Source organism: Phalacrocorax carbo, chromosome 16 (genome assembly GCF_963921805.1).
Source record: "Phalacrocorax carbo chromosome 16, bPhaCar2.1, whole genome shotgun sequence".
Lineage (NCBI taxonomy): Eukaryota > Metazoa > Chordata > Aves > Suliformes > Phalacrocoracidae > Phalacrocorax > Phalacrocorax carbo.
Genome location: NC_087528.1, coordinates 10,158,045 through 10,180,265, shown reverse-complemented (window position 1 = coordinate 10,180,265; position 22,221 = coordinate 10,158,045). Strand labels below are relative to the sequence as shown.

General features: G+C 39.2%; 1 protein-coding gene across 2 annotated transcripts in view; it reads left to right on the top strand.

The window, feature by feature from the left end:
* OGFOD3 (2-oxoglutarate and iron dependent oxygenase domain containing 3) overlaps nucleotides 1-22,221 on the top strand; it is a 46,929-nt gene that overhangs the window by 13,399 nt on the left and 11,309 nt on the right. Inside the window, exons 5-8 of one of the 2 annotated variants that reach the window (XM_064467014.1) lie at nucleotides 2,887-2,951; nucleotides 3,504-3,560; nucleotides 11,310-11,463; nucleotides 18,745-18,868. In XM_064467014.1, coding sequence (XP_064323084.1) covers nucleotides 2,887-2,951; nucleotides 3,504-3,560; nucleotides 11,310-11,463; nucleotides 18,745-18,868 — 400 coding nt within the window. The remainder of the gene's footprint in view (nucleotides 1-2,886; nucleotides 2,952-3,503; nucleotides 3,561-11,309; nucleotides 11,464-18,744; nucleotides 18,869-22,221) is intronic. The other variant, XM_064467016.1, reaches the window with a different exon arrangement.

Sequence of the window (22,221 nt, the reverse complement as noted above, 5' to 3'; positions counted from 1 at the left end):
CCCAGGAACTGGTGGCCACGCAGAACCTCCATTGCTCTTCCCTCTTCTCAGCTGGAGTGTGTGAGTGTTCCCACAGAGGAGTGGTGGAGGGTTTTTGAGCTCTGCCAGCTTCTCTGTAGATAAGTAGAAATAAGTTTAGTATTTTTCTCTCTTGGGCAGTATGCCTGCTGTTTTCTTTAAATACCTCACTTAAAACTTTAAGGAGCGGAGGAAGAAGGTGGAATCGCTGGAGAAGTGAATGTATGTTTAATGGTTGGCAGTCCCTTTTAGTGACGATCAAAGGCAGGGCCTTTGCTTTGCGAGATGGGGAAATGGATCCTTTTTGCCATATGCTGAGAAATGGTGGTTACTTGCATGTTCTTTTAGAATCCTTTTAGCAGCGAGAGGGTGGAGAATGAGGGACTAACAACAGTGAAGGTAGAAAAGAATATATATTTGTGGTTTTTCTTTTTTAAAGGAAGTTCAGTTTCCTTTCCATAGAAGTTCTGTAAACCAGGATATTGGTGTAGTTCTGTAAACAATCTCTAGGAAATAGGTGTGTGGGTAGGTGAGTTTGCAGCTTTCCTCCCATCTTTAGATAAACTTTGTAGAGCTTTCAGCGTGGGAGCACTGACCTGAATTGCAGGCTGACCCTTGAGCAGATACTGAACTTGAAGTAACAGCATTGACACAGGCTTCCGCCAAGGTATTCTCCTCAGTGTAGGAAATGATGCTGAAAATATTTAATGTTCTGAAATGGCAGAGGCCAAAATAAATGTTTAAGCTCCTCTCCAAGGTAGCAGTTAAAAAAATAGCTCTGTGCTCTTGTGTGATCAAGTCCTTATCTCTGTTTGGCATTCAGTTGTACTTCTCTGTCTGAAAAAACCCTGAAGAATATTCTTTCTTTTTCAGATTCTCTTTTCAGTTGTCTTCATCTGGCTTTTCGAGGCTTTATATCATAGCTATTATCTTTTCATCTGTGAATACCTACAGTTCTTGGGGGTGTCTTTTATTGATTTGTTTGGTCATTTTGGATCTTCCCAACCATAATCATCTGGTGCTCGAAGAGTGAGAAGAAATGTGTATGTTGGGAAAGCATGTTGAAAGTATTTGAAAACCGATTTGTTTTAAAATTAAATTTAATCTTTTCAGATGTATCCTACTTCTCCTTGTAATCTACTTCAGCATGATCACAAGCATGTTTTTGAAGCTACACAGGAACAGTTTTACTACTTCTAGCTGTAGCTTAGATTATTGTACAGAACCAGAAACCAATACATGAAAATATTTTGCTTCTGAAGCTTGAGTAAAGCTTATTACGAGAGCTGCTCTTGCATGAGCGTGAGTCTACTTGTTTCCTTAACAGTGCTCTGAAGTTTTTGGAGAACTTCTGTGTGAAGGGGAGGTCTGAAAAGCTTATGCTACGTCTGCTTGAATAGCTTGTTACTTTATATATTGTTTTAAAGCTTTGTTCAGGGGTAAATAAAATTATTTCCGTAGCTTGTTAAAAGAAGGTTGTTACTATCCCTTTTAAAAGTAGACTTTAGAGTTCCCCTGATTCAGCTCTGAAGCTCAGTGCAATTGAGTCTGCAGCAATTTTCTTTCGCTCAGATGTTGTCGTGGGTATCTTCCTCCAACACGATCCAGAGGAGGAGGGAGAAGAGTGCTCTGAGAGTAGGAGTGAACGTGAAGCTGTATTGCTCGCCCGGCACTGCAGCTCTGACACGTCCGCGTGCTGGTGATTTGCTGCTGCTCATTCACCGGCCTGTCTGCGATTGGGTAGAAATACAAAGTGGCTTTGAACGGTACTGTTCCAGCCATGCCCAGAAATTCTTGTTGCTGGTAAGATGGAACTTAACATTCTTTCCAGGCAGTTCACCTAGTGGTGGTATTATTGTTTGGATTTTGTTAGAATAATGTGAATGGTATGTGATGCATCAAGGAATGCCAACTTCCAAGATGAGTGCTTTTGCCCGGGTATTATATATCAGAGATGTCATTACACTGGTGCCGGTCAGGTTAATTAACTGTTGCTACTTGGTATTTCCAGTATATATGAAAAAAGAAGACTACTATTAAAAAGTCATATTTCTAAATACTGTTTAACTGATGCAAAACAAACATGTATTTTGTGGACAGCAAGGGACGTACAAAAGTATACTTTATTCAACTTAGAGAAATAATTTAGAGTCCCGAGGGGTAGCTCTCTGTCCTGGCAAATCTGAATACTAATCTTTTTAGCTTGGTCTGGAGCTCAGCAGAAGTGTTTGGCTTGAATCAGATGAAGAAATGGATTGAATTTTCATATGTAAAAACTTTTTGCTCTTTGGTTTTCTTTTACAGTGGTTTAGAAATTGGGGAAAAGAAAGTTTGGCTCTAGTAAGCATTAGAATTATAATTGCTCTTTTACACAGACTTTTATGTCCATGTTAAATATGAGAAGTATACAGGAACTCATGGTGAAGGAGAAGTTTTAATAACAAATGTTGGGCAAAATAAATATTAGCACTGCTATTTGAGCACTCCACAAATATTGGAAAATGAGTCATCTTTGTGTGGAAGGGAAATGCCTTCAAGAAGGGATCCAGGAACACAGTGTCTTACCCCTAGCCCATGGAGGAGGACTCTGACAATTCTGTATGTCAGATTTGAATCTCGGAAGTAGCAGTCCTGTGCTTTGTTCATAGTACCTTAATCTTTTGTGCATCTATGCAGCAAACTGAGGGGGGTTTGTAGCTGTGAAGTAAGCATTCGTATTGTGAACCCAAATGCTAGAAACTGATATTCTCACTTGGGAGGCTGTGGAAAGTGAGAGCCAACTTGGGAGAGTTATTAAAGGTCATAGTTAAGTAACAATAAAACCTTTTCATGCTCTTTTTCCTACTTTTTTTTTGTTTCTTTTCCCAGGCATCAATTTTGGACTTGCACTCTGGAGCTCTTTCGCTGGGGAAGCATTTTGTTAATCTGTACAGGTAAAATGGGACTGTGGCTTGCTGCCTCTCTCATTATCCAGGGTCATTGCCTTTTCAAAGTTTTCAAGCCCTGTGGGCTGGAGTTAGTAATGACAGACTGTTGAAGCTGGTTAGATTCGCCACAGCTCCTATGACCAGTTAAAAAGCTTTTGTGGCATGAAAACCGATCTTTTGTTGAACTGGGCTCTTTGAAAGCTACCATTACCTTTATTTTCAGAGGAGTTCTTGCACTAGTAAATAACTTTTTTCCACAGTTATAGTATTGTTTGTCAGCAGTGGAAGAAATCAAGTAGTGTGACCTCCTAAAGACTTGAATCCGTGCATTTATTTCATGATGTGGGAGGGTACTGTGGGGAATTCCATTATTAGTTGCTGTATCTTGATCCTTTAATCTTTTAACACTTAATCTTTGAGCAATGCTTTGGGAACACCATGCTCAAAAGCATTTGTAGGATTTCTTTGTATTGTATTTTCCTTTATTGATTGTGGGTGAAGCACAGATGGCAGTCTGATTCAGCAGCTCCTCTTTTAGACTGTTGTTTAATTTTTCAGGTACTTTGGGGACAAAATTCAAGACATCTTCACAGAAGAGGATTTTGCATTATATCGGTAAAAGATTTTTCAATAATTGCTGAATGACCCACAAAACGTAACTTTTATGGGTGTCTTTGTAGAGTGCAGGTTGGGAGGGAATTGTCCTTTGGATTCAGACATGCAATTGAATTTGCAGCTCAAAATAGTAAATTCTGAGAATTAAGATGCCTTGATGAAAATAAGTAAAAGGACCTTTTGGGGGCTACCTGATAAATAACATCTGCTGCTTTGAACTGAGCTGCATTACCAATGTCAGGACAGTATTGGTGGTGTCAGTGTAACCAGAGTGACGGCAGCACCACAAACTTCCCTTTCTGCGTACGGGGTTGATGCCAGCCCTGCAGACCTGCAAGCGAGGAGAGCTGCTTCATCCGAGGTCTGTGGTTATTTGCTGGAACATTAGAGCTGAGGTGAAAAATCCTGATGCATTAACATTATCCAAGAGGTGTTGTGCTACATGATGAAGACAATCCTATGGTATTATTACTTTAGGAACTTGGGGTTTTTTGGAGGAAATATAGCAAAACATTAAAAATGGTAAAGTAGAAAGTGGAAGGATTTCAAATTACTAATATTCTGGCTAGAGCAGCAGAGCGTACTTTATCCCTAAGAAGCCAGAATATGAAATAGTGCTATAATGTGATCGCTTTGGCATCGAGTGCTTTTAGCTTTCCTGTAGACCTGCTCATATACTTAACGAAGACAACAAATGTAATGAGTTCCATGTGTCTGTGAAGGTGTGTGGCCAAAGTTTAGGAACAAGCGTTCTTTGTTGAATAGACACAATAAATCTTTAGTCACGCATTTCAGTTGCTTTCTCGTAAATTAAAATGTATCTGGCTTGAGCATTTTAACTCTTTTTGTATTTTTTTCTTGCCTCTGTGAAAGAATATGACCTCCATCTAGCGGTGGAAGTAGTATTAAGTAGCCAAATAGGTTTACTAATTTTATTAGTATAGTAATTTTATTTGTCTTAAAATATTGACCAGTTAAAAATAGCTGTTGAATAGAAATAAACTTTAGGTACTGTTGCCTTATTAGATGAACTTCTTTCTGCCCCCCAAATCTGTATAAAGAAAATACATAGTCTCTGCCTCACCAAGATAGTGAGGAATATTTTGGAAAGAGTCTTCATTTTCTTTTCCATTCTGTAGAAGATCAACGAGTCTGTAGAAATAGCATGAGTGTGTGGAGGGGGTGTCTTACTAAAGAATATTTCTGTTTTACATTAACAGAAACATTCAGCTTTTCAATAATTTTGATGAATTTCTGATCCTTACCCTGTGAGATGAGACAGCTGCTGGGCAATATCAATATTCCATTGGTATTTCATGCCAATTTAGGGGATGTTTCAGTCTGCTGGATACCAATCGAATACAAAATATGTTATTAATATGAACAGAAGCATTTAATGGCAGTGCTTTAACATGGACCTTATGTCCCTAATGAATGATTTTATGCTATCCTTGGGAGCACTTATCTTCATTACTTTCACTTACCTACCGAAGTCAGTTTAAAAATACACTCTTGAGAGAAATAACTAAATGTAATTCATGTTTAAGTATTACTGATTGCAACAATAACAAACCTGAGTAGGCATTCTGAGCCAGGAGGCTGGTTTCTAAACTGTCACTGTCAAAATTATGTTGCCTCAGAATCAATTACGGTTTCTAGGCTGATGCTTTAACCACCATCTGCCAACCATATTACAGCAATTCCTCTTGTTTCACATAATAGATGCATCTTTTTTCCAGAAGAGAGACCTTTAAATCTGGATGCTTGGTATAAGGGTTGTGACTTCAGCAGAAAATGGCACTATCAAAGATTTATTCAAAAAATCTTTACAACTTCCTGGGTTAGAGACATAGAAAGAGCAGAGGAGGAGCTGATAGGTTGCTTTCTCCCTTTATTTGCTCTGCATGTGTGACTTCTGTTAAAACTTTCTGGCTGTAGAAGAGCATTGCTTTGCTTCTGCTGTCTCTGGTGCTTCTCGCTGGGAATGGTGCGGAGATGCTGACAAGTGGGCTGGAGAAGTCGTGTAGTTTTGCAGAGCTTTCAGTGTTCCTGTCATTGTACTCGAACAGCACTTTGCAGTGGTTACTAACAGGGCATTTTTTTGCTAATCTGACAGAGCTTATATTTTACAGAAACTTTCTGTGGCACTTTTAGTCCATTTACTCTGTCCTTTATGCTGCTGCTGACACATTAAGCTGGCAACTTTGCCATCTAGTGAACATCCTTTCTCTTAAGCTGTATGTTCCTTAGACTTCTAGCTACTTCATTGGCTTTTTCCTTCCTCATCACCCTGACCCCAAAATAGATTTCTGTAACTGCTTTTATACAAGGTGGTCGTACGCTCTTTTCAGGGGGTTCTGTTCTGCCTTTCCCTGAGTCTGGCTCGTGCGTTTTGATATTATCCAGTGACTCAGTGCAAATGTACAAGGGCTGCAGCTGACACATTCTGGGAGGGATTCATTCGTTGCTTATGCTGTTGACTGGGTGCTGTACTCGTATATTTATTGCCATAGCAGAGCTCTGTTTAGTGCATCTGAGCAGAGCCAGGGGACACCCTAAGCAGTTCGAATGATAGAATAGTTGCTGTGTTTATGAAAATGAATGCTTACGTTCTCCAGCGTAAAGAAGTATTTTCTTTGTAGCTACAGGTCACCAGAGCTCTCCCAACAGTTTTTGATATATGGGGGACATGGAGGAGAAAGTATGAAGAATAAGTGGGCCGGGATCAAGAAGGGAGGGGAGGCTCCTGCCTGAAGCTCCTGCTGCTTCTGGGTGCATATGAGAACTGGCTGAGGGAACATTGTGGCTCTTACTGTACCAGATCCAAGGTAGTCAGAATTTCTGGGCTCATTCATTCCTACCTTGATAGCACCTTCTATGCTGAAATTTGGCTTATCTTGTGCAATAACACGTTTGTCCGTGTTCTGCCAATATACTATATAGGCTGCATCTGGGATAGCAGGGAAGGGAATGGAAAAAACAACTTGCAGTGATGATATTGATAAACGTTGAAATGGCCAGGTCAGTGGAAAGCAGGCTGTGCAGAATAGTTTTTATAGGGTAAAAAGTGACTTTATGCTAGTTTTGAAAACAGCTGCATGCTGTATTTGGCATACGCTGGGCACAGAATGAGCTGAAGTACACAGATGCGAGTGTTGAGGTATATGCTTTACAGGATTCCAGGCAACACTTTGCTCTCTAAAAGAAGTCATGCCTTTGCTCCTACTGCAAGGTAAACATTTGATTCCCATGTATAGTGTTTGATTTGCTATAGTAAAGAGGGACACGAGATACCTTACGGAGTTTGAAGCAGAGTTCATGTTTGCGCTGACAAGTTTGTCAACCTGTTGACTCCTGCAGTGGGGTAGATGTGGCAATATGGAATGAAGGACAAGCAAGATTATCACAAAGCACCCTGCAAAGCATGCCTCCTGCAGCACGCAGTTATCTCTGCCTTTGGCACCAAACTTGTAAATGGACGTTTTACACATTCTTACATCAGCTACAAGCTAAGGTCTCCGTGTCGTTAGTTACAATAGTGCAATGCAACGTTTTCTAGCAAGATCAGTGTTCTGCACCCTAATTCCTCCCCACCCCCTACATTAAGCATTATGTTCTTTCATACTTTATGTGGCTTTCTTAAACTTATTTGGAACTGCAGCCATTTACATATGACAAAAATGAGAAGCCCTGGTTGTTATTCACATGCACTGAGAAAGAGTCTTCCCTTGCATATTTTTCCACTTTCTTCTCTAGGTTATAGTGCCTGTGTATTTGATTTGACCAATGCCACATTATTATAACGTAGGTATTAAACACTGTCTGTGTGTAGAAATACTATCTATGTGTTGGATAGGAATTTCATGGAGTTTCTGTAGCTTTGTAGTAGTATGGTACCTACTGAAGCCAGAAGCAGCATTTAAGGACTCAAAGGTATTGCTCTTTGGAGCTTGTTTCTAGCAAATCTGTGCCACATGCGTTATTCAGACATCAGTGGAAATATGCAGTTTATTAATGACTGGTATGCCTTTTTTAGCTTTCCTCGTTGATTCTCTAAAATTGGGTTATTTATTGCTCTGCATTAAAGTGCAATAAATGTGCATATTTGTAGGCAGAGTGTTTCAGTTTAATAGTATTAAATATAAACTGCTTGGGCATTTGTTGGAGGTGATACTTTGTGTATCAGGATAGTATTTCATGTGTAAAAACTTAAGAGTATCCACAGCATGCGAGGAAATGGGGAGGCTGAGATGGCCTGTCACTCTTTGCTCCTTCATATGTTACCTAAGTTTCTGTTGTACCTCTTACATTCAAGCCTGAACTTTGGGAATACCCAATTTACAGCAATGTAGATCACGTGTATTTTTTGTCGTGTGTATATTTTGGGGAAGAGAACAATCCAATCTTTAATATTTCCTTTCTGTGCCTATGATTTATCTTTAGAAAGGTCATCCTGTGAAGAGCTTTTCTTATGCACAAAGCTTGCTGGAAAGGGGTCTTGTTTCCAGTGACCAGTACATGAGTAGGGTTACTTTGCTTGTTTTTTCCATGTTAGATTTGGAGGTAATTGAAATTAATAAATGGCTTTCTACTGACTTCAGCATGTGCTGGAATAGGCCCTAAAAATAATTTGATCGTTCCCCAGTTCTCACATATGTCTGAGCGCACTGAAGGCAAACTAGAAGTGTCCTCTCCCCCAGAGAAGTAACTTTTTACTGACTTTGCAGCCTGCACTTCAAGCAAAGTTACTTTTGCTTTGTTATTTTCAACACTCTATTATAGGCAAGTTAACCCCTCTTGCTCATTGAGTTCTGCTGTGAATAGTCAGTATTCATTTGCCTATTGACCTCTTTTCTTGAAGGAGGGCTGTTGCTATAACCTTTCTCCCTGGACATGTGATATCGTGGTGTGTCTGTATTATGAGTTAGCACAGCTGTGAGTGCAAAGGGTAAATACCTGTTTTTTGAAGACCAATCCAAGATCCATTACAATCAGTGGGGCTTTTTCATAACTTACCATTTGTTTTGTTTCATTGAATGGCAAATTATTTATGGGTATAAAATTCATGTCAGCCTGCTATATATGCCATGAGTGTTTTGATTAAGTTTTTGAGTAATGCTGTGATACGCAGGATGACAGCTCACAGGGAAGCAAAAGGCAGGAACACACAAGTCAACTGAAGAAACGCAAGGTTGGCACCTCTTGTCACTTTGCGCACTTGAAGAGGCTTCAAGTGTTACTTTTAATCACAGTAGCTGATAGTGGACAGGGAAACAAGAGGCAAGCAGTATTCTTCCACACCCCAAAACCGGTTACCTGGGTCAGCTGAAGGCAGCTGCTTCCCTGAGACCAGGATAGGACCTAAAGTCATGCTTTTTGACCTGTCACCTCAACTGCTTCATTACTCTGTCTTCTTAGTCACTAATTCCCCTGTCTACTTGATTTATAAACAGGAAAAACAAACTTATCTTCTGAAAAATGTGCTTATTTTCTCTTTGCAGCATACTTAAACTGTTGAGTTTATTTTCCTTTTCTTCTGATAACCTATTGGCTGGTCCAAACCATGTAGACTTTTGGTTGCTGTTTTTGCCAAGAAGACAAGGAAGAGTTGAGTAGAGCTTTGCTTCCTGCTTGGTTTGTAAAACCTGCAGTCTTGCCCAAAGCCATTGCATGTAGGTCTCAAAGAGGAGTGAGCCTTATAAACACCAAACAACAAATCTTAATAGAAAACTTTTAGAAGTGGAAAAGGAATCGGCCTGGAAGAGGAAGCAGTACTGCTTAGAAAGCAATGCAGCTACTGGAGATTTAAAGTTATGTCAAGACTCTGGCCTAACTACTTCAGCGTAGATGTATTCCAGCTGGCTGATGCAACTGGCCACCTGGTGTCAGAGCCAGGGAATATTCTGCTTTAGTATTTGTGGGTTAGGCTATTAATTCTTGTGTTGGGTTGTTTAGAGTGCCAGCTGCCCTCAGTTCATGACAAAGTGAAATGAGTAATTGCATCTAATGCTTTTTGGGAAACATAAGGCAGCCTCTGCTGAAGCCCTACTGCTTGGAAAGAAAACGGAGAAGGAGGATCAGGCTCTCACAGGCATGAGGGGAAGGACCTTTCCTGATGTCAGTTTTACAAACTCTACCACTGTGTAGCTCTCAACTTGAAACCTCAGTTTATACAGCCATGTAATTCCTGGAAATCTTAGCTCCAACTTCATTTAACGGCTTTGATATTTCACATGAAAAATAGCTTGAATTGACCCCTAAAGCTTAGACCCCTAAAAATGTAAAGGGAGTTTGAGGTTAAAAATAAAATCTGTATGTGTGATTTTATTTTTATTTTTTGGTGAGGGATGAGATGTGAACAGAATGAATATTTAAGATTTTTTTAGTATACGTGGAAATAGTTTAAGAGATTAGTTTCACAGCCTAACACTAAGTCTGGTTTAGTTCAGTCTCATATTTTTATTCACTGTTTAAGTTTCCTAGGGAAATAATTGGGAGAAACTTTCTTGAAAATTATGCTGAGGTTCAGTACTGCCCAGTGGAGAAATAAACGTGTCATGCAGAAAAGGTGCAAAACCACTAATGTAATTCTGTGCCCAGCTTCAGAAGTGTGTTTACTCAGAGTATCTTGTTTGTGTGCTGCTTCTGAAGCACTTAGGAGGGAAGAAAAAGAAGACTAGTATAATAGTTAAGAACATGTTAAAAGTGGGAGAAAACAATATAAAGACTGTAAGAAGCATAGAGGATTACATTTAAAAAAAAACCCCAATGTCTTCATTTTATCTCATTGTGTTACTGAATTTTTTGCTGACATTTAAATTTCCTCAAAGTTGAATACATACTAGCTGTGTGTTTACCGGTGGGATTTGCCAGTGCTATTCCTCATTAATCACAAATCTCTTACCTTTAAAAGTGACGTTGACTGAACTAAGGCTGGCAGTTCAGATGTCCCTGTTCTAGCCCTGTATGCAGCGATATCTGTCCGGAAAGATGGATGCTGCTATATAAGCAATTCTAGTAATGCATAGGCAGTTCCATAGTAGGCGTGATTATTAGTCTTCATAATCTTAAAAATAAAAATCCTATTCTTTTCTTCCTGTGTCCCAAGAAACACAGTAATTACCAAGGTAGAAATAGTTTGGTTGAACCTTTGAAAATAGTTGGATTCATTGCATTCCTTTCTAAGGAAAATATGGTTATGATACCAAATACATATGTTGACCAAGACTCAGAGTTTCATGGTGCCAAAGACTTCATAAGTTAGTTTAAAATTAGTGTAAAAGTAGTTGAAGGTGCTTCAGAGGCAACCCTTTATGAAGATACAGCTTTCTAGTTATTTGATTTGGATTAAAAACTTACATGTGCAACACTTCAATATTTTTCTGTAGTTAATAAACAGTGAGATATGCAGGGAATTTTTCAGGAAAACGAACTGTTTACACAAAAAAAAATTTAACACCTAGACTGCAGGAGAAAAATAGTTTCTTTTTCTTAATATTCTGAGAATTGAAAAAACCCCAAAACAACAAACCCCCAACCCAAAACATTGGGGGTTCTCTTTTTTTTTGATGTAGTAGGTCTCCTCCTTTATTTAAGACAAAGTAAGAGAGAAAGTAAAGGTAATGTTCCCCATGATTTGTTAGCTGAGGAAGAAGCTTAGCCATGAATAAGCAGTAACTGTGAATGAAGGAGAAGAGAGAAGCAGGAGAGAAGCGTGTCACTTAGCATGCTGTGTTGTGTTCTTTGCAGTGATGTGAGACAGAGAATTCAACAAAGGATTGCTCAGGCATTTGGTATCAGCTCTGCTTCCATGTACCTGACGAAACCAACGTTCTTCTCAAGAATAAACAGCACAGAAGCCAAGACAACGCATGATGAATACTGGCACCCACATGTTGACAAGGTAAGTAGGAGGCTGAGATGGGATGCATATGTTTCCTGTTATTAGATCATTTTGACATTACTTTGCATTAAACAATCAGTCAAACATGTTTGGAAACTGGTGATTGTAAAAATCCTGCGGGGGATGAACCTAATGGAAGGATAAGTGAGTTTTAGAAACATAGGCCAGTACATTTTATTTTCTCTACTTCAGTTCTGCTAGAACTAATAATTTGTGGGAATGACTCTCAGGAATCTCTTTTGTCAGAATTGTTTATTAAATTGACCTGCACCTACAAAGTGCTTGAATTTCATTTAAACCTGCATTTCCAGTTAGGGTATTGTTCTTTCAGCCACGTCTAGTAGGACCTATTCCAAAGTGGTCAGTCGGTTGCTGCTGTTAGTTGATCTGAGCCTCTGCATAAATGCATGATGTTTATATTCCATTTATATGTGAATTGGGGCTTTTTTCTACATGTTCTTCAATGGAGATATGGTACCCTCTTTTAATAATTGATGTTTTGTTGTTTTTAGAGTGTCAGTATTGTGACTTGCTTTTAACTGCACGGTGTTCTATCTGTAGGCTCATAGCTTAGTACTTTGCATCTCTCAATGGACTTAAATGATTTGGGATTGGTATTCAGTTTATTTCTGAGTTTAACTGAGTTCAGAGCTTCCGTGCAGCATAGCAGAATACAAACTAACAATGGAAGAACCAAATAGCAAAAAAACCCCAACGAACCGCACCAAACCAAACCAACCTCCCAAAAACCAGAATACCTACATTTCACATCTTCGGGATTTAAAAATTAGAGTCACGCTAGGGTCAAGAGTCACCCAAGATGGAACAAAATAAAACTTATCCCATCAAAATCTAAGTTACGCCTCAGTGCTGAAGTCTGTATGTGAGTAGTGTACCTTGAAGTCTATGACCTGAAACATCTAAGATAAAAAAATCAGAGAAATATTCCTTGCCTCGAAAAATATTTCCTGGAAAAAGCCAGTCTGAGGGAAGTATAATGTCTGTTGTATTGCACACTGTGACTGTAAGTCCTGTACCCTTTGTCATTTAGGCAGAAGCAGCTTAAATATAGAAAACACAGTGACAGCGATGATACCTGATACAGCCAATGTTTGAAAGAAGATAGTAGTGCAGGGTGGAATTTGCAGTCACTGATAAAACAAAGGCAAGACCAGCTTTTGGATGCCTCTTGTTTAAAAAGCTGTGATGTAGCCATTGAATAGGAGTGGACCTAGGACCTGAAGTGGTAGGGATGGTTTTGGGGTGCAGATTATTTTGACTAGTGCTGGTAGGAACTGGTTGTAGGGAGCAAATTGTGCTGGTGAGGTGCCTGAGAGTTCCCTCACATGTTGCACTCATTCCCAACAGACACCAAATAAACAAGTGATTCTGGTTGTGTGAAGCACAATAAATCCATAGGTTACTCATAGTTTTTGCACAATTTCAGAGAATCTAATTTGACAGCCACAGGGGAAGAGAAAACAGGAAATTTCAATAGCTGATGGCTATTTTCTCCACTGTTTCAGCCCAAAAAAGTGTATTTTAGAAGTTTAGACTCTGATTTATTACTATGATGAGATTTGCGTCTGCATTAAGCTTGCCAATTTTCTCTTTATTCTTTTGTGCATGTGTTTTGCATTGGTAAATGAATAAGGTGGTTGGATTAAGTGTTTCTACCTAAATCTCTCCTACAATGTACAAGTTATTTTGTCATTTAGAAACAAATCTGTTTCCATGAAGAGAATGTTTCCTTTGTAGAAGCTGCATGTTTTGTTGATCTCGTAGGATGTCTGTTCAGGGAGCGGGTAGATCAACTGATTGACCGTGGCCTTTTCTAACCCACCGCAGCTTCATAAAACAAAACAAACACAAAATGTGGTCTCTTAAACTTACTATGCGTAACCTAAACAGTAATTGTTTCTATGCTGAATAATTGAGCAGTCTGATTTATGGCAGCAGTGCAGAGCTAAATATCCCAGTTGGGGCAGTTACTAAACCCCTTGTTCATAATCATGTAGGATTTGCCGCCCCACCTCTCAAAATAGCATATCTGCTATAAGATGAAAATGTGACTTATGCTAAATTTCAAGGTATTTTCTGAGAGAAGTATTGTTTAGATAACACTGGGAGTTAAAACTGTAGCTTGTCCTGTTTATTCTACAGAAGTAGTTTGAACATTTTTTCCACTTCTGTAGCGGCTGACTTCTGCAGTACGTTGTCTGTATTGGGAAAGCTAAAGCATTCAGACCACCAAAGTGCTTTTTGTCTGCGCCTTAATCTTATGTTCCAGGTTTGACCCCATCTTTTAATGCTGTTATTTTCATTCTTTCAAGAGCATTCTCGCAGCAAGGATTGCATGTGAATATGCCAAAGTTGGGCCACTGTCTGTGCTGTTGTGAGAGCAACATTGCATGCTAAGCAGGGAGCCTTGTGTGGATCAGTTCCCTTTCATTTTTGGGGGGAGCACAAGGGAAAAGAACTTCCCTTGCCCCAAGTCAGAGGGAAGGGCCTTCGTGGGTGCTGTGGATACAGACCTAGAGCAGACTTCTTGAAAGTGCTTTGTGAGCTCATGACTTGGGAGTCCATTTCTCACTCTTTGGGTTTCACGTGGAGCAAATGCTGTTGCCAGTGCAGGAGGTGTTGAAGAGAGATGGACAAGCCACTGTGGGCTGGCATCATTCTTGTGGAAACTGCCCAAGCTTAGTGGTTTGTCCCTTCTCTAGGATAAAACACTTCAGCAATTCCCAGATAATATAGTTACTTCTGTGGTTTGAATGAGAAAAGTTTGAACCAGGCTAATGATGCTTTAAATACAGTCTGATAGAGATACATCCTTGATCATGTTCATTTCATGTCCATCATGAAAGGCTACATTACATCACCATGTATCATTGCTACTGTCCACCTTTACCTCTGGCGCATCATTCACTTGAATTGGCATCGAAGGATTAATTTGAATCCTTTTTTTTGCTGCACAAACAAGTCTCTAATTCCTCTCTCCTCTCTAACTTCTGTTTGTGTGTCAAAAGGTCTGGTATTGTTTTCCCCTGAAGTGCAATTGGAACAGAGCTATCTGGATGTAGCATTCGTGTATGTGTTTGCCAGATTATGGCTTACAGAAAACATACAGTATGTCTACAATATATGTCTGCATAAATTTTAGCCTATTATAGGTGTGCATTATGTATATTTGTATCTATATTGCTTAGAAAGAGGTAAAAAATAAGTATTTATAACTGATGAGGGTATGCAGGAGACTGAATTCAAATATTTTGGAGAAGGCTAAATAGGATCATTTGTGTAGCTTCACAGGTTGTCTTCAGTGCAGTCAGCCTGCCTTGTATTTTAATTTCTCCAACAAACTAAGTTTCACTTTCAGACTGCAGTTGAAAGCAAGGAGAAAAAAAAAAGCATTGCTATTGATCTGAGATAGGAAATACTTCCTAGACAAAAGCAGTGTACTATTCTTTTGTGGCCTCCAAAACAAGTGTAAATGCTAGGGGGTTGAAGAAAGATCAATAAAACTCAGCCTGTTTTGCCAGTTTGGATGCTTTGGTGTTGTAGCATTATGTATGCTTTCCCTTTGGAATAGAACAAATCACTTTTATGTATTTCTGCATAATAATTAAACAGTGAAGGTTGCTCCTAGAAGACTTCAGGATTTTTTTTCCCCTGCCTCTTTCCAAAAGAAGAGTAAAATTAAGCCTTTGAAAATGGAATCTGACACATTTTTTGTTTCGAAGTCTGACGCTGTTGGTTCAAAGATGTAGGCTTCTTGGAGTGCACAAATACCCCTCTTGTCTTTTTCCCTATATTGCGGAATCTATTGCGATTATATTTCTCAATCTGAATATCCTTGGTTTGGAAGATTGTAACTGCATAATGGAGTAGCACAGGTCTATTGTGTCTATATGAGGCTTTGGATGTTTCCCCGCCCCAATTTATTTGGTTTCTAGTTACATAGAAATGGAAACCCTGAACTCACCCAAATTACTCATTTAGTCTTGTTGAATTTACAAGCATCTAAATCAAATAGAGAGTGTTGGCTTAGGATGTGGAGTTTCATCTTGGATGGAATTTGTTTGGAATTGAGCCTTTCAAATGTCTAATGTATAACGAATTGCTGTTGCATGCCCAGCTCTGACAGCAGTATAGACTTAGAATGTTCTCTAATAGAAACGATGCGGGACTTGAAGATTTCTGCAGTCCCCTGCCTGGGCAAGGATCCTGTCATCCTTCACGGAATTGTCAGGATCAGTTTTGGTTTGTTTTTCTAGAATTTCTTCTATCGGAGCTATTCCAGAACTTCAGTGCAAATTTTCTTGACACTCCCACCCCCACACACCCCAAACCTGTTAATGATCAGTTTGTAGCTGTTTTCTCGCCCCCCTTCCCAGTTCCACCTCCTCCCATCCCCATGTATTTATAGGTAGCAGTCATATTCCTTTTCAGCCTTTCTTTCTCTAAGCTGAACAAGCCAAGCCTTCTAGTCCCCTTACCTGCAATATGCTCTCCATCTCCCTAACCCTTTTAGCAGCCCCCTCTCCTCTGGCTGTTGAGGCTATTGCTGATAGCAGCTGCTACCTGTTCTAGCAGACTTTTCACTCTTTTTCTTCCCCTCCCATTGTTTGACATTTAATGAAATACATCAAAAGGTCTTATTTCTGCCTTAGGGCAGCATGATCTTTGAAATCTGAGGAAGTTTGTTCTTGTGTCTGCTCAAACCTGTTACCTCAGCTCACCTACAGCCCCTTGTAGTTCAGAGATGTGCTATTTGGTGTCTTACATTGTCTACTAAATAGATACTACCAATATATAGAACATTGCAAGGAGCTATCAAGGCTATTTTTGTGATTATCTGCACAAAGAGATAGGTACAGGACAGGCTTACAGGAAAAGAGCAGTTTTGACTGTTATTTCTGCAAGATTGTTATATTAGACTTGTGTTGATTGGCAAGTCAGTACGTGTTTGCATTTTCTTCTGCAATAAAAAGCAGAGAATGCTGTCCCTCATATTCATCTTAGTAACTGCAGGCCTGTTGCATATTCCTACAAGTGTTTAGTTGCATATAAACATGTGTCCCTCAAAAACTGAGGATGCCACACTGCAAAATGTGGCTGGCTAATTCTGACAATTAGTTGTATTTATAGTAACAGCCTTTAAAGAAGTATGATATAAATACCATTATGAGCATCTACCATTAAATATTAGCTGTGTTTGACTTATTTGGGTAAAGGATGCTCAAAAAGAGCACACTAACTGTATGAAGTATCAGGCTGAATGGAAGTGCCTGCATTTGTTTCTACTGAATTGTTCATAGAGCAATTTGATTTGCTGCAGTGTGCCTGTATAGCTTATCACCCGGTTTTAATGACAGCTTTTCACACGTAGTTTGAACTTCTGCTTCAATTATTAACCTTTCTGGTATAGGAATCATTACCAGGGTAATAAATACATTTGATAGACATGGGGGACTTCTAGTGTTTTAAATAACTGAGTATGATTTAGTGCCTCCTCTCCATAGTGTTGCAGTTCTTAGGCCTAGCTGCCTTCTGAGAGTTAGTAAAGAACAAGAGGAGGAATGGAAAAGCTATTTCCACTGCATACTTGATTCCCCAAATTAGTCATCTATAGAAATCGGATGTGTTCTGTTAGGCTAAAATAGTTTGTAGTCAGCTCTTACAAGTTCAGAACTGGTAAAGCCACCTTGGAGAGGATAGAGTGTGCACTAATGGAGCAAAGATTTCTGCACCACTGAAGAGTTCATAAAAACAATTTTAATGCATTAGACTTGCAAGTATGAGTTGAATGAACTTCGCTATGCCAACGCCTTCACTGGCTGGAAGGCTTCCTTAAACGGACTGGATGTTTTATCACCAAATCAATGAAGGTGAAAATAGCTTTGCAAAGCTGTTTGCACGAGAAGGGCTGTGGAATGGCTGTTTTGAGGTGCTGCAGTACTACATGTTCATTAATTCCCATTTATTGCCTTGTATTGCTACTGAGGTTTGAGTAAATGTGGGGAGAAGGGGATCCCCAAAACATTTCTCTCATTCTTGTGATTCCGACTGTGTAGTGCAGCATATCATCACGTTTGGCTTTTTTCCTTTAAGGCCCTTATGGTCAAAATAATAAAATGAGTAAGAATGAAAATGTCTTCCTATTCCGTCTGCTGCTATGTTCTCTTTAGTGATTGTCTGTACAGAATAACATGTTCAACTGCTGCTGAGCCAAAATTTAACTGGCACTAATGGATGTAACTTAAAATGAAATTGAAAATATTTAGAAAACTTCAAAGTTTGGAAGTAGCACCTACCTCTAACGGTCACCAGGTCAGTCAAAACACTCTGCAAAATGCTGTATATTTATACAGTAGTACTGTGCTGCACATGTCACTGTAAAGAAATTGGAGAATACAGCCATTGATTTTAAGTATCTTTTTAATTGTTGGTGACATGTAGATATGAAAAGGAAATATTTGCAGAATCGGCCTAATTCAGTGTTAAATATTTAGATAGCTTCACTCCGAGCATTAATATATAGTATTTCTTTTCTCCATCTTCAACATACATATTGAGTAAAACTAATACTTTAGAAGGAAGGAAAAAAATCACCTTGTTATACTTAAAAATGGGGTGTTTGGTCTGAAGGCTGGGAAGAAGCAGAGACTTTGAATGTCATGTTTGAAGGTTTTTAAACAAAACCTGTATACAAAGAGTAGAAGCTCCTCCAAGAAATGTGTGTTTACTTGGAAGGTCTGATTCACTGTTACCACAAAGCTCCTGCATGGTAGCTGGTGAGAGCTGACGTTTCCAGAAACCTATAATCATGATTAGATAATGGGTGGAATTAGTCAAAGGCTGTTCTTGGGTCTCAGTAACCTTATGGTGAAATTTTATCTTGAAATAGATCTGAGCCCTTCTATATTTTTGATACAATGCAGAGGTGTAACTTCTGAGACTGTTTTTTGCAAGCTGTTTAGTAGACTTAGGATGATAGAAATCAATAGGAGCACTTCTTTAATTATGGAAACTGTGGTATTAGAAAGAATAAACATAACATGCTAGTCTTGTGTGTAGCGTATATGTGTGAGCATAATAGAATAGACTAATAAACATACATCCCTTCTAGAAAAGAATGTTCTCAGTTTTCAGAGACTCCTTTATTAAATAAAAGTGGAAAATTTGAAAAACCTGTCAGATTCATCTGCTTAATTATTTGTGCTCTGCAGAGATGACAGTAGAATTTGATAATTGTTGGTAATGCTGTCTTACTCCTAGGTAACTTATGGCTCATTTGACTATACTTCACTGCTCTATCTCTCTGACTACACTGAAGACTTCGGTGGTGGACGGTTTGTCTTTATGGATGCAGGTTCCAACAAGACGGTAGAGCCCCGAGCAGGTAAGAGTCTTGGTTCGCCTGCATGGAGACAGGCCAAACTGTGCCATGTATTAACTGGGTGGGTTGGTGGATGTGGTTGGACTTTGTGTGAGTAGTAACTGTGGAATAAGGTTGCACTTTTGTCTTCAGATTAATTACATAAAAAGTAAAGATTAAGGAAGGTTAAAACATGGCCACAGTTTGAAATATCTGGAGTTAAGCCACAGAAAGTGACTTCCTTGAAAGCTGTAGGGCTTAATCTGCAATCCAGTTACGGCAGTTTAGCACGTCACTATAGGTCAAGAGCAAAGATAACTGTGTGACTACAGCAAATCCAAAAGAAAGCAATTTTAGACTGTCTGGCCTGAAATTCCTTTGCTGTTCAAGGTGGGGCTTAATACCCTGTGATTGCTGTAGGCTGGGTGTGAAGATGACCGATTACCACAGCTCTGCTAACCTGCAGTAACAAGATGAACCATGGTAACTTGGTTATAAATCCATACCTGCTCTCAGCAGGTTTGACAGGGATGAGTGTTGTGATGGCTGTTAGTTATACCTTAAAAAAAAAAAAAAGGAAAAAAGCCTTTCCTTTAAGGCTGGTTTAAGATTTTTACTAGTAAGTGGATCATGTGAAACTAGAATTACTTTCGGGCAGTATGCCTAGGAAGAAAGAGCTCAACCTCAATTCATCTGTCTGGCAGGTGAGTACTGAGCTTACAGCAGTGTAACCTTTCATAATGCAAGACCAGTCACACTTCTGCAGGGGGAAAAAAAATCAAGGACAACTTTATATTCCTACTGTGTTCTGTCTCTTTCCAGAGAGAAAAGATGGAAATTCACTCATTTAAAAACAGCCTCAGTAATTGTCTGCTGACAAGCATTACCCCAAGCAGAACTGACTTCTGGCTATTGCTGCCTGCAAATGGGGATGGGTGTGGGGATTTTTTGGTTTATGGATCATAGCGATCCACTCACCGGCAGCAATGCTGGCTTAAACCCTGAGATTATCTGCATTCTGGGTTTGGTATCAAGAACTATGTTTGATTATTTTGGCTTTTGTGGTTGGAAATAAACCCTAAACTGAAAGTATCATCTTTTGCAAAATGCTGCCACCAGTGTTTTGAAAGGGAATGCATTAAATTATTTCATTTCCAGATGCAATTCTAAGATTAACATGTTTTTATACCTGTGGAAATCACAATTGAATTCTAGGTAGCTGGGAGGACAGCTGTCTCCTTGCACAGTACAGGGGCACTCAGTCTGATTGCTGTATGCAATGTGCCCCTGACTTAATTTCAGAAAGGCTGCAACTGTGAAATTGCTTCCATTCAGCCCTATCCAGTTAATTTTCAGGCTCTGCTGCGAGGTGTTTGCTCTTCGTCATTCTTGGGGAGGAAGGGGGAGCAGATGAAGTACAGAAAGACTTTTAACAGCACCTGGTGTTGGCCATTCCCTTTCGCAGGTGGTTGTACTGACAGTGTGTGTGCCTCAACTGGTTAAATGCACCTTTTTAAAACCAAACAATGCAAAGCTCGGACGGAATGGCCTTTTTTGAGAGATCAAATGTGCTACAGTGCACAACAGAAAATTAAGTTTAATGCCAGTTACACCTTTCTAACACTCTCCTCAGTTGTCAGGTGTCCTGTGATTGTGTCACTACCCATGGTGCAATCTAAATAATTACTAACATCCCATGAAAAAAGGGAGAAAAGCCTTAGAGGTGAAGCATAATGTGAAGGCAATTGTTAGTTTTCCTTCTGCTGTTAAAATGCAGCTTGTGAGAGAATGCAAATGAGGGAATGACCCCAGGGTGTTTTCTCTTGCTGGTACAAGTTGATGTATTTTTAATGTTCAGAATGTTCCTTTGCAGTGTTTTTATCTCCTTTCCTCTCTCTTTTTTTTTTTTAAATTAGTTTTAAGTTTCTTTTGATCCTTTGTGCTTTTCCTGTCACTCCAACCCAACTTTTAAAACCCTGTGTTGAAAAGCTTTTATGCTTCTCATTCAGGAGATTCAGGCTTTTTTAGAGATGGCTGTTGTAATTGCTGGTTCAGTTCTAGTGCATGACAGCTAATTCACCTTCTCCGTACTGCTAATGCCATTTCAGTTCCAAAACCTGGCACTCCTTGTTGTCTCAAAGTTAGTCTGCATTTTTGGAACCTGGTACTGTGTGCCAGAATGAGCACATTCCTTTTTCTGTGAGCAGTAATTTGTTAGTATCAGGTTTTACAGTAGGGAACAGAAAGGCATTGTTACTGATGCAGCAGAGCAGAAAAGCTATAGTTGGAAATAAAAATTTTAAAAAAAACAAACACCAAACAATTAAAAATAAAACATTGGGATCTCCCATGTTTTGGAGTGCTGCCTAGGCAAGTCCCACTGCTCCTTCAAATGCTTTTGCAGCACTTACTGTTTGAGGATCAATCTTAGCCAGACAGAGACAGGGAAAACTGTTATGTTGGAAGTGGAGCATAATTTTAAAATATTTACCACTTCTCTAAGTATGTATCACTGGTGGATTGTATAAGACATCTGTAAGTCCTGATTCTCACATATTTGAGTGAAAGACTCTCGCTATCATTTGTAGCGTGGTCTATAACATTGCCTAGATCAATTACTAACAAGCACCTCTAACTTTAAGAAGGAATTATAATTTATTAACCTAGTGGCTCTGGAGATTTTTTTTAAGGGACATGAACAAGTCACCACTGTGATGTCAATTCACTGGTACAGACTTTTGGCTAATTCATAACCAAATGTGGCATTAAGGAACACATCTTTCTTGTGCCCTGATGGGCTTCAGGAGTATATATGTGTCTTTTGACTTAAGTCAGGAACTCTGTCTGCTGCAAGAAACTCACTGTACCATGAGTAAGAGAATTCTTGGTGCCAAGTGAAATCCTACTTTGAAAGGAAGACATTTTTTTTGACAAAGAAACAGTTCTAAAGTAGTATCTGTTGCTTTTAAATGGCTATGTTAATTCTGTTTCTAAAATTGAGGCATTAGCATTTTGTTTTCATCCTTTGCACCAGGAATATAGCTCTGTTCAAGAGACAAAATGAAATAGAGCAACAGTTAGCGTGAGGTTCTTCAAAATAAAGCCCTTTCAATATTAACTTTCCTTTGCTGGCCCTGAGACCTGGCAGTATCTATGGTGCAAAATTAATTCTGTGCATTGGAGAGCGAAATGGGACATTTCCTTGAATATCAAACTTAGCATATTTCCATAACTGTCAGAACTGTGTGTTTCTGAAAGTGTAAAATACTTGAGATGAAGGTATGAGCTGGTTGGGAACTTGTGAAGTTGGATTATTCTTCACTTAGAATGAAAAAAAGTGTATGCTCAAAGCCTGAGCCTTTAGTTTTTTCTGCTCA